The sequence below is a fragment of the Gopherus flavomarginatus genome, chromosome 2, assembly GCF_025201925.1.
Source record: "Gopherus flavomarginatus isolate rGopFla2 chromosome 2, rGopFla2.mat.asm, whole genome shotgun sequence".
NCBI classification, from domain to species: domain Eukaryota; kingdom Metazoa; phylum Chordata; order Testudines; family Testudinidae; genus Gopherus; species Gopherus flavomarginatus.
This window is the reverse complement of record NC_066618.1, coordinates 38,562,305-38,575,537: the sequence shown is the minus strand read 5'-3', so window position 1 is coordinate 38,575,537 and position 13,233 is coordinate 38,562,305. Positions and strand designations below refer to the sequence as shown.

The 13,233-nt window shown below is 41.7% G+C and overlaps 1 protein-coding gene across 1 annotated transcript in view; it reads right to left on the bottom strand.

The window, feature by feature from the left end:
* DNAJC1 (DnaJ heat shock protein family (Hsp40) member C1) overlaps window positions 1-13,233 on the bottom strand; it is a 201,298-nt gene that overhangs the window by 21,807 nt on the left and 166,258 nt on the right. The window contains exon 9 of the mRNA XM_050942302.1: window positions 2,260-2,379. Coding sequence (XP_050798259.1) covers window positions 2,260-2,379 — 120 coding nt within the window. The remainder of the gene's footprint in view (window positions 1-2,259; window positions 2,380-13,233) is intronic.

Below are 13,233 nucleotides of genomic sequence, written 5' to 3'. Positions count from 1 at the left end.
CACACAACAGTCCATACTTCGTTCCCGTGTCTTCTCTCACAGCCGAACTCTTCTGTCCCATTCTGTTTTCACAGCCCATCCTCTCAGCTCATCCAAGCTGGAACTTAGCTTTCTCGCACAGGCCTCTAGGCCCCCAATTTGTAGGCCCAAACTCCATCCGGGTTTTGCAACAGGAGCCTCCTGCTCCCTAAGCGCCAGCTCTGTCACATCTCCCTTGGTCTTGTGGTCTTCTCTGCAGGAGTCCTTCACACACTCAACAATTTCCTGAGCTTCTCCCCTTCTCTGCAGCCTCCTGCTGCTCTTTATAGGGCAATCATCCTGATCTCTTCCAGATGTGATTCATTCTGTAATCAAGGGTGGCTAGCTCCAGCAGGAGCCACCCTGTTACATACAGGCCACAAGAAATCAATGCTATAGCAGGTATATTTCCAGACCCTAACTTCCCTTGTAAAATATCTCTTATGACTCTTTTTTCCATGCCAGCTCAGTGCTTATGAGATACATATTTCTCATCTCTCACCAGATAGCTCAGGGGACAGAGGACCCAGTGGTTCAGTTTCTCTCTCTCTCAGGAGTCTGAACTGCAATCTTCTTTCTCTCCCCCAATACTGGGCATGTACAGTCAACATTTTGGGATCTCTCATGTGTAAAAGGATCTCTATAAAAACATATTTTTAACATACATACACACGCACACAGACACACACACTTGACAACAGATGAAGAAGGGTGTAGAATGTAATCTTTTAGGACAGGTTTTTGCATTGTCTAATTTGTTAGAGCCCCGAGATTTTAGAGATGGACCCACTAGATAGTCAAAGACAGATTCTAAACGTACTGGTCTTTTTATTCTCTGTCTGTACAGTGCCTACCAGAATGGGGTCCATGACTAGTGCTCCCAGGGACTAAGGTAATATAAATAATAATAATAATGGTCTGTCTCAGGAAGATTTTTGTTAATTTTTGTGCAAGTCTGTGTTTAAAGATTTTTTTCACATGTAGTACGCTGTCAAGCTGCTTACAATAAAATGTATTACTTACAACTGCTGAGTAAGCTAAAGTATCTTCTAATGAGGCCTTCCCTGGCCAGTACTGTTAAGTGAGACACCCTTATCTCTAAACAGAACACAATGTATTTCGCTATCTGCAGTATATTGCGTTACAAATTGCTTAGTCACGTGCACATCAAGATCCCTATAGCTTGCCTGGATATAATATAGGTTTATTTAGTTTCTTAATGATTGGGATAAAAATCACCTTTCTATGTTTGTTTCCAGAGAAAAGGTAAAAACACTTTATAAACTGGCTTGCAGATAACTCACTGTAACCTATATGACAATTTATGACTATTTGACTAAATGAAGGTTTGGTTTTCAAAAAAAGTATCTTTGCTAGGTTTTTATTACTAAATACAGAACAACAAGCTCCAAAATGTGCATCAACAGAATTAAACATTTAAATCTTATTCTCTTTAACCCCTCCAGACTCTTTGGAATAGGATCAACTGAAAAGACTTTTGAATGGTACTCTGCAGACACTGTAGAGCATATACAAGTGATCTATTGCTGAAAACGAAAAAAAATCTTTTTATACTTTTGAAGATAACACTTTAAATCCTTAAATACAGTTTTATATATATATATATATATATATATATATATATATATATATATATATATATATATATATATATATATATAGCACACCACCACACAAATGCATTTGAATAAGGATATTAATTATTTTATACCATTGTTAACCATAGTATAGTCTGGAAATAGGAACTGCAATAGTATCAACCTCAGACCAACTGTTTTATCATTTTGTAGAAATATTTCAGTTTAATTAATGAAAACCCCTTGTCTAAATGCTATTAGCTGATTCATACTTTTTTTTAAAACCTGGCTTAAACAGAACTGTAAGCTTTAGCTAAGTCTCACAAATGTCCATTTGCAGTTAAAAGGGGTTACCATGAACACTAAAACTGGCATTGTTTTTCTGTTATCAGGTTACAGTAGCTCAGGTCTCTAAGCACCAGAATCCCCCATACAGCTGATCAGTTACAGCTGTTAATTGTGGAGCAAGGGACTGCTGACATCTGCTTCTTGCTTAGTTAGTTAATGGTTCACTTCCAGGTCCTAAAAGGATTGCAGCCTCTCTCAAAAGACAATGTTGGACCCCATCTATGTCTGCCTTCTACACTGCCTGTCTTGTTCTGGTTTGTCACTCTCCATACAAAGCAAATCTGAGTGAACTCACATCTGGCACTGATCGACCCAATTCATGAGCAATCTTTTCCCATCGACCTGGGGTCCCCCCTGGGAACTTAACCATACTTCTTGTCAGCTGGCTAAGGTCCTCTTCTGTCCATTCAGGTGCCTGCAAAACATTTGTAAAACATGTATTATGCTGAGAAAATGAAAAAAATGTAGTTGGATAAAATACTGAACAAAGACATTAAATAAATTAATCAAATAATGGATGTTGTAACAATGTAATTTAATATGGTTCCCAAAGCTTGTTAGTTGAACGCTGTTTCCTCCACTCTGTTACAGAAAACAGTACATAAAAACAGCTGTCAGTGAAGGAACTTGAACCCTTAAAAATATTTAATATACAAAATGTGCGTTAGTGCAGTAGACACATTTAACTTGTCACTATGAAAAAAGCAAGCAATACAAATCAAAATAAACAATTTTACTACTTAAAGATTAAACCACAGTTTAAGATATCAACATTTTAGATAATATATAAAATCCTCTTACATATAACTGAATGATATATAAAGGAAAAGAAATCTTTAAAAAGTCCTCAATTGAAAAAATACTGAAAATAATCCTAAAATGTTATTTATAAATCTGTAGCTTAAAACAGCATGCCAATTCAGTCAGTTGTTAAAACCCCCATAATGCATTATATTTTAACATTTTTGGGTGATACAGGAGTGAAATCTGAATTTTACATTCCACTGAGAATTTTTTTTTTTAAAAGAACCTAAACCCTGTGACTTTTGTGCACTATACACGAAGAAAACAGAAAGAAACTGGACATTTTCAAAGAGCAACAAGGCCCAATAACCACAATATAAAACAATGTTCTACTGTAACAGCATGCTGCAAATTGTAAACAATTTCCTCCTTTATGACAACTATCTAAAACTGAGTAAAAAACAAGAACACACTGGTTCCTCAGATATAACTGTCAAATTAGCTATTAAATCTTTGTATGTTAAATTGCCTCTCCAAGAACACAAGGCTCTGTACCCAGTCTTCCACACTAGTAAAAGAAGTGACTATTGAACTAAGCATTTGTAAAAGGTAGTTAACCATTTCTATTTTTTAAAAAGAATCCTTTATGACAAATACCTTTTCTAATCACCATTTCTGATAATGAACAGACATATATCAAGCAGTTTGCATTACAGAGCCATCAGCACAGAACAACAGTCAGAGGTGAGTGACCCCAGGGACCATCTCCACAGCTACAGCAAAGCTTCTCCCTGACACTAATCCTGCCTGTCATTCTCCCACTGTGCTCTAACCACACTGACATCCGCCTGCCGCACTGCGAGCTTAACGGCCCTTCCTGACTTTTTACTGTCTCTCCCAATCAATGGTTCAAGCGTGCTCTTTTCACCATGTCCAAATGGCAGCTTCACTCATAATCAAAGTGCACTGCCCCTGTTAAAGGGCTTCCCGAAAGGCTCTACTATTTGCATTCATTTGCAAAGCAAACTACTTTTATTCACTTTGTTCTGCTATCAAGAATGTTCCCTGAAGCAGATAAATTGGCATAAATACAACCTGCCACTTAAGAGACAGTAAATAATAGCCAATAGTGGGGAGGATTTTATCAATTGTTCTATTTTGTAGCCACGTAATTCTTTGTTCATCAAATGCTAAAAGCCTCAAATATTCATATTTATATAGCTTTTAATACAAGCATGAATTCATGATCTATCATAGTTTAAATGTAGCACACACACACACACACACAATAGTGAGAGAGAGATATAGCACATACACTACATATATAATAAAGTGAGTGAGTATGTATACTAGTGGCTTGTGAAGAACATGCTAAATACAAACCAGGTTTCATTATCACACAGTAAGTAACCTCAGATTTTATTTATTGTACAGAATAAAAGCATACATGTTCTAAATTAAAACTTCTTTATTTACATATTTCCATAACTTTGGGGTTCATAGAAGTGAAGTTATTGGGTACCTATACATATTCTAGTTTTGAAAATATAATTCCAGCACTATTTATTTCTTTTTAAAATAAAAGAGGCTAAGTAGAGAATTTTAATTAATAAGTTTTTCATAAGTAGTATAGAACTGCACACATTGAATGAAAGCATTAGTAAATGCAATTTGTTTCAGTAACAAATGAAAGTTATGTTTACATTGATTTCAAATGTAAAGTCTAGCAGCACAAAGGTAGCCACACAGATGTATCTTAACACAATATTCAAAGCATATCCAAACAATTTCACACAAAGATCAAAGTCATATTTCTGCACTAATAGAAACATTTTAGAGGTAACAAATTGTCTGATATGTTTTAAATTCTTTAAAACCATTTTTTGTAAGATTTGATTCTTGGATGTGCTTTATATTTTAATTTGTGTGCAAATGTTACACAAGTAAACACATCATTTTCCTTAGCTATCATCATCATCATATAGGAATTCTGATAAAAACCTACTGACTACTGATCTTTAATAAACAATACTGATCTTTAAAAAACAAACAAACCTACTAATTCTATGTGCATCTATGATACCAATATGTTGAATGTACTGAATGAAACAATGATTTCAATAACATGGTAACTTACAATAATACAATTTTAAAAAAATAAAATAAAAATAAGGACAGAAAATTGATAGGTCTGAAATTCTTTAATAGAGCTTTTTAGGAATTCATTATTAACCACAAGTGCTGTAAAGAGCTTTGGTGAATTTGCAGTTCCTCAGCAATAGATAATTGTGTCTTTAGATGCAACAGTGCCTACTATGATCCAACTACTACAGGCAGCCATAATGATGGCCATAGTGTGAATATATTCTCCCTGTTCTGATTTGGAGCCAACTGTAACCGTGAGTCTCAAATGAATGCATAAGCATACAGCTTTGTCACTTAAAACCATGTGTGTCCAATATTACTAAAACAATGGGCCAAAATTCATCTCTGCAGTTAGGTAATGGAAGATACCACATAGTGAGGGGACAGCTGTTGTGACTACACAAGCATTCAGATTTTGCATCAGAAAAGACTTGCTCTGGGATTAACTCTCCACACTGAATACAAACTGAAAGTAAGCAGAGCCACAGGCCTCAGCTTTTAACTAGTGCTGTCGATTAATTGCAGTTAACTCACGCGATTAACTCAAAAAAATTAATCACAATTTAAAAAATGTATTGCGATTAATTGCACTGTTAAACACTCAAATACCAATTGAAATGTATGAAATATTTTTGGATGTTTTTCTACATTTTCAAATATATCTATTTCTATCACAACACAGAATACAAAGTGTACAGTGCTCACTTTATATTATTATTATTACAAATATTTGCACTGTAAAAATGCTAAATAAAAAATAGTATTTTTCAATTCACCTCAAACAAGTACTGTAGTGCAATCTCTATCCTGAAAGCGTAACTTACAAATGTAGATTTTTGTTGTTGTTTCCTAACTGCACTCAAAAACAAAACAATGTAAAACTTTAGAACCCACAAGTCCACTTAGTCCTTTTTGTTCAGCCAATCGCTAAGACAAACAAGTCTGTTTACATTTATGGGAGATATTGCTGCCTGCTTCTTATTTACAATGTCACCTGAAAGTAAGAACAGGCGTTCGCATAGCACTTTTGTAGCCAGCATTGCAAGGTATTTACATGCCAGATATGCTTAACATTCGTATGCCCCTTCATGCTTCAGCCACCATTCCAAAGGGCATGCTTCCATGCTGATGATGCTTGTTAAAAAAATAATGCATTAATTAGACTGAACTCCTTTGGGGAGAACTGTATGTCTCCTGTTCTGTTTTTCCTGCATTCTGCCATATATTTCATGTTATAGCAGTCTCTGATGATGACCCAACACATGTTCGGTTTAAGAACACTTTCACTGCAGATTTGACAAAACACAAAGAAGGTACCAATGTCAGATTTCTAAAAATAGCTACAGCATTTGACTCAAGGTTTAAGAATCTGAAGTGCCTTCCAATATTTGAGAGGAACAAGGTGTGGAGCATGCTTTCAGAAGTTTTAAAAGAGCAACACTCTGATGCGGAAACTATAGAACCCAAACCACCAAAACAAAAAATACTAACCTTCTGCTGGTGGCATCTGGCTCAGATGATGAAAATGAACATGCATCGGTCCATACTGCCTTCGATCGTTATCGAACAGAACTCATCATCAGCATGGAGGCAAGTCCTATCGAATGGTGGTTGAAGATGATGTGACATATGAATCATTAGCGCAACTGGTACGTAAGTATCTTGCGACCCCAGCTACAACAGTGCCATGCCAACGCCTGTTCTCACTTCCAGGTGACATTGCAAACAGGACATGGGCAGCATTATCTCCTGCAAATTGTAGTCATACTTGTTTGTCTGAGCAATTAGCTGAAGTGGGACTGAGTGGACTTGTAGGCTCTAAAGTTTTACATTGTTTTATTTTTGAATGCAGGTTTCTTTTTGGTACATAATTCTACATTTGTAAGTTCAACTTTCATGATAAAGAGATTGCACTATAGTACTTGCACGAGGTGAACTGAAAAATACTATGTCTTGGTTTTTACAATAAAAATATTTGTAATAAAATAAAAATAAAGGGAGCACTGTACACTTTGTATTCTGTGTTGTAATTGAAATCAATATATTTGAAAATGTAGGAAACATCCAAAATATTTTAATAAATGGTATTTATTATTGTTTAACAGTATGATTAACAGCGATTAATTTTTTTAATTGCTTGACAGCCCTACTTTTAACATTAATTAAATTAACAAATTTAAAAATTCATAGCATTTGTTCAAATTATATTCCTTTAAATGGCTTATTGTACAAGTCTTGTAATACTGAAGAATGAGGTCAGCCAAACTCCTCTGCAACCTTTAAAGAGCAACTAAGAATGTGGTATGTTATTTTGCATCACTGTTATGTGTAGCAAAAGCAGTTAAATGCTATGAGGCCTCTTTTTTAACAAAAACAATTTCTTCTTCAAACAATAGAAACTAAAACTCAAGTTGTTAAGAACACAGAGTAGCATTTGTTTTCAAGAAAAACAATCTTTTTAGACTCTAATTTAAAATTATTAATATTTTGAAGAATTACACAACTGCATAGAATTTTATTGATAGACTTGAGAAGTATTTACATTTTAGAATTCACATCAAAGTTCCCATGCTTAAAAAAAGATCTATTCTAATTTGATTATCAAGAAATTCAAAGGCTGAAATTCTGCCCTTGGCCTACCCCATTGTACAGATAAGAATATGTTTACATAGCAGGTCAGACACTGCTTCTGACACGTTTTAGTCCAAACCTCCCCCCAACCCCCACCCCCACATTATCCAACACATAGAGCCGTTGAATATGGCTAAACATCCTAAGAACACACTGTTAGAAAAGTTAGTTTGGCATAGCTGTGTCTCTCAGGGGTATGAAAAATCCACACCGTGGAGAAATAACTTAGCCAATCTAACCTTGGGTCAAGACAATGCAAGGTCAATAGAAGAATTCTTCCATTGTCTGAGCCACTGCCTCAGGGGAGGTCGATTATGTACAGCCATGGGAGACCCCTTCCTGTCACTGTAGTAAATGTCTACACTGAAGTGCTTTAGGTATAGACATATACTTAGTCTTGTCAGCTTATCTGAGGGTGTGTCTCTGCCCACCCATTTTGTAGCTAAAGCATGTGCAGCTGACTTTAAATATTTGGATAGTCTGCCAATGCTATTTCACAATTCCCAGGGCCTGTATGTTCCAGCCCTTCTACCTGCTGACTTCCCACTTGCCCTATGCAGAGGAAGCTAACTGCTGGTTTAAATACAGCCATTAACCCTTCATTGCAAGTATATTACGCTACTGTTAACACAACTAAACCCAGCTCAGTCAAACAGAAGAAAGACGCCCACCAATCAGTGATTCTGGCTAACCTGTAATGTGAGGACTGCAAGATTTATTTATTTATTTATTTGGCAGAAGTAACAGAAACGTGCATTTATATGATTAAAATCTGGATGAGGGTGGTGGAGGTTGACATTGACCAAACCTTACACTATTGCAGGGAACAGATCAAGCACCTCAAGATGAAGGATGGGAATGGAAAGTCTAGCAACTATGAAAAATCTAACCAGGTGTTGCCACCATCTCAAGAGATGATCATACAGGACTATGGGCCCTGGAGTCGAGAAAGTATGATTTTCAGACCAATGGCAGAGTCGACAGGGATGGCACCAGAGGAGAGCTGGCTGCCACAGGGGCTGGAGTCACAAGAACAGACCCCAGAACAGAACATAGTGCTGGAACCAGACTAGGCACCACAGCCAAATCGACGAGGGGATGTCCTGGGCCCAAATAAGGAAGTTACTCACCTTGTGCAGTAACAATGGTTCTTCGAGATGTGTATCCCGATGGGTGCTCCACTATAGGTGTGTGTACACCCCTGCGTCTCTAATCGGAGATTTTAGGTAGCAGTGTCCATTCAGCCCACACATGCAATGTACCTCTCTAAGTGGTCTATGTGGGTGAACCCCACTTAATTCCTTCTCTACAGCAGAGCCCCTTATGAAGAACTCCGAAGTAGAAGGGAGGAGGGCAGGTTGTGGAGCACCCATAGGGACACACATCTCGAAGAGCCATTGTTACTGCACAAGGTGAGTAATTTCACCCTCTTCTTCAAAGAGTGTCTCTATGGGTAGTCCACTGTAGGTCCCATGCAGGGATGTTGGGGCTTTGGAGTGTAGTCTGTTACTACTGTGGTGCCGAAGATGGCATAGGAAGCTGAATTTCCAGTGATCGTACAGTGTTCTGTGAAAGTGTGGCCAGAGGCCCAAGTCACTACTCTGCAGATTTCCGAGATAGGGACATCTTTAATGAATGCGACCAAGGTAGAAATTAACCTCATGGAGTGTGTATGGATTCTAGATGGAGGCAACAGGATGCGTCCTTGATAACAGCGATTAATGCAACTCAAGACCCATTTGGACATCTTTGAGCTGATATCGCGGAGCCTCTGGATCTTTCTGCAAATGAAAGGAAGAATTTAGGGGACTTCCTGAAGTCCTTAGTCCTGTACAAGTAGAATGCTAATACTTCTCTAACATCTAGCATATGCAAAATTGCTTCCCTGTTGTCATGATGTGGTTTTGTGAAAAAAAAAACCCAGGAAGATAGATCTATTGATTCCCATGGAAAGTGGAGGCAACTTTAGGGAGAAACTTGGGATGCGGCCTCAGAATTGCTTTGTCTTTAAAAAAAGACAGTGTATGATGGGTGTGCCATTAGGGCTGCTATTTCTCCTATGTGCCTAGCTGAGATGATGGCAATTAGAAATGCTGTCTTCATAGACAGGTGTGAGAGAGAGCAAGTTGCCATGAGTTCAAAAGGAGGTCCAATCAAAGCACTGAGAACTAGGTTAAGATCCCAGGTTGGAGCAGATGGTCTCACATGCAGCAAGAGAGTCCCAATGTCCTTAAGGAATCTACCCATCAGTGACTGAGCAAACACCGAATACCCATCTATCTGACAGTGGAAAGCAGTTATGGCAGCAAGATGAACCTTAAGGGAACTGAGTGAGGGTTTTGACTTCTTGAGGACTAAAATGTAATCTAAAATCAGAGGGAGGGAAGACAAAAGGTCAGTCTGCGTGCTTAGAATGACATCAAACTTGGAATCATTTCCATTTTTGTAGGTAAGTACATCAAGTGGTCGACTTTCGGCTGTACAGCAACACGTCTTTCACCTCTCAGAGCATTCTAACTTTAAGTCTTGGAACCAAGAAGGAGCCAGGTCTGGAGGTAGAGGACCCACAGGCTGGGGTGAAGGATCAGCCCTTTGCTTTGAGAGAGCCGGTAAGGGATGAGCCAAAGAGCCAATGAGCCAAAACCGTCCTGTCCTGGAGCAGAGAATGGAAGGCTGAAATAGTGGCCAAGTGAATGAGAGAGACCCTGGAGCTTGAGATGCAGAAGGTAGTCCAGGATCAACTGCAGTGAGGCCCGCTCAGGCCAAATACTTTGTTCTGAGGTCCAGCATGTAAACAGCTTCCATTTGGCCATGCAGGTCACCCTGGTGGAGGGATTTCTGCTGCTCTAGGGGACTTGTTGGACATGGGCTGAGCATTCCTGTTCCTCCACATTCAACCAGGCAGCAGCCAAGCCATCAGGTGCAACACTGCCAGGTTCGGGTGCAGAAGACTACCATGGCTCTGGGACAGCAGGTCCGATTGGAGAGGCAGCTGTAACGGGGCAGCCACTCAGAGGTCCAGCAGCTTGGTGCTCCTTAAGATCACTGGGGGGCTGGTGGTGGTACTATTGGTCTGGAAGGGGCCCACCACCACTTCATCCAGTGAGGAAGATGACAAGGGCATCACAGGGGGAGGAGAGGCTTCCCCTTCCCCTCTCTAGCGGGCTCTGTAGGCACTGGGGCCTGACGTGCTGCACTTACGTCAGGCTCCGTCCTGTATTCTGAAGCCGGTGCACGCCATGCTGGGGGAGGTTTGTCCAAGGCAGTCAGGGAAGAGTGGTGGGAATGTGGAACTGGCATCATGGGCATGGGTTCCAACAAGGCCACTGAACAGGCCACTGGTCCTGCTGCCACACTGCTGCCATGGATGTCATGCCGGTTTCAGGGACTAATGGGGATCCATGCCTTCTCGGCAAGGGGCTGAACTCCGGCTCTGACTCGGACCATTTCCCTTCTGGCAACCAAGGCGGGGCTGTGGAAGCCTGAGTCTGCCAGCTAACCCTTGTTGGGGACCAATGTCTAGAGGGCGGGGATCGGAGTCTGTTTGTCGAGTGGTACCAGTGCCGCGCAGAATGGTCCCGCGCTGGTGGGGACTAACACCTGCGAGATTATAAGTGATATCGACCTGCACTGGGGCGATCTCTGGTGAGAGCCTGGCCAGTACTGGGAGTATGGAGACAGGTGCCTTGATTCTGGCATTCCATGGATTCTAGCCTTGTGCAAGGACAGCGTAGTGCCAGAGACCTAAATCTTCCGGCTGGAGACCGAGATTGCAGGGCCAGGATCTTAGGCTGTAGGGACAAGGACATACAGCTATGATCGGGGGACCGATGGTGCTCCACTGCTCTCAGGAGAAGGGGATCCTATGGCTGGCTTGCCCTTGGATTGCAAGGCCTTAGCCATGTCTGGCGCCTGGCAGGGTGTCTGTGATACCGGAAGGCCCATGGAGGTTTTTCGTCACTTGAAGCTGCCCAGGCGGCCAAGGTCCCAGTAGGAGCCAGGGTCCTGCCGCTTTCAGGAGTCGGAGGTGGATTCCTAGTTGGGCTAGGGGGTCTGACCATAGCAGTACCCCCTTGTAGCTCGGGGGCGGGTGCATGGCCTGAACTAGGTCCTTCGCCCAGAGCCCCCTTCCTCTCCTTAATGGCGCCAGGGAGCCTCTTTTCCTTTGCTGCTTTTTGGGCACAGGTGAGGGGGAATGGCGGCCTGCAGAGCCCGGTGCCAGCGGGGCACTCCGCACCAACACTCAGATGCTAGGAGCAGAGTCCGACTGGGAGGTCTCCAATGCCAGACGAAATGAAGCCTTCGTGAGGAGGGCCTTCAAGCAGATATCCTGCTCCTTCTGGATTCTGGGATGAAAATTCTTTTGCAAATCCTGCACTTGTCCTTTTACATGGGATTCCCCCAAGCACTTCAAACAGCTGCTCTGGGGGTCACGAACAGGCATTGGCCTGTTGCATGATGAACAGGGTTTGAAGTCAGGGGAACGGGGCTAACTAAGTACCTAAGAACTACATATAAAGAACAACAATGGTCTGTTAAGAACTGCTAACATTTCTGCAATGCTAGACGAGGTGCTCCGACCAACTGTCGGGGGGGAAGGGTAAGAAAGAACTGAAAGGGCGTAGGGATGGAGGCACCTAATATACCGATGCATGAGCGCAGCACTCTGGAGGGCACTACTGCTGACCCTGCGGATACCACTACGGCAAAAATCTCTGATGACTGTGCACGTGGGCATGCGCACACCTAGAATGGAATCAACATGAGTAAGCACTTGAAGAAGAACTGCAGCTTATCTGCCACTCTCTTAGTAAGGTCTTGCAAGTTCTTGAAATCTTTAGCTAGTAATGGAGAAGGGGGGCATTACAGCCTCATCTGGCAAAGATGAGAAGCTTGCTGGAGGGGTAGCTTCCCCTTTGGGCCTTTCCTTCTGTTCCTCAAAAGTTTTCTCCTCTGTTCAAGGGCTCTGACAGTGTTGCTATAGGAGACCATCTAGCAGAATCTCTCAGAGATACTGGCTGCCAGCAAAATATGGGTTCTGTACAGAGTTCAAGGATCCCAATACAGCCATTTGGGGAGGAAAGCATGGGTGGTGGTGGCTTCCAAGGGGGCCCATACCACAACCATGGGTCGTCTTGATGGAATGGAGGAGGATCCTTGTATTGTGACAGTGGGCCACGACAGGCCAGGGAAATGACATCCTCCTGGTTACTGTTAGACTTGACACTGGGTAAGAGTGACGCTGACCAGGATATTGGTGGTACATGGCCTGGTCCAGAGGGTGATTCTGGGCACCAGTAAGTGCTTGGTACTGGCTGAATAATAGGGATTGCAGTTCTTCCCCAACCATCAGGTCCCTAGGGTACCAGAACTCTTGCAGTACCGTCAGCCCATTCAGTTCTGCAGAGGAGTGTCCGTGGTATGTTGTCGGTACCAAAGGTTGTGAAGGTGCAGAGCGGTTCCCTACACAGGAGCTTTATCGCACGCAGTACTGAAGGTTTTCTTGGTGCTGCTCCTTTAGAGGTGGTAGAGTATTTGTCTTTGTCCTTGGGGGTGGTGGGGCGCTACCGCTCCCTCAGAGCCTGAGCCCCTGGTGTCTCTAGGTGATGTAGCAGAGCTTATAGTGGAGGCAACCTGATGCTTCTGGGTACCATGCTTCAGAGCTGCTGATACCAAGGTGGCCAATCGCACTGCGGAACCCCTCTGGCTGGCCAGTGACTCAGTTTGGGGGTTTGGAGCTTTTACAGGG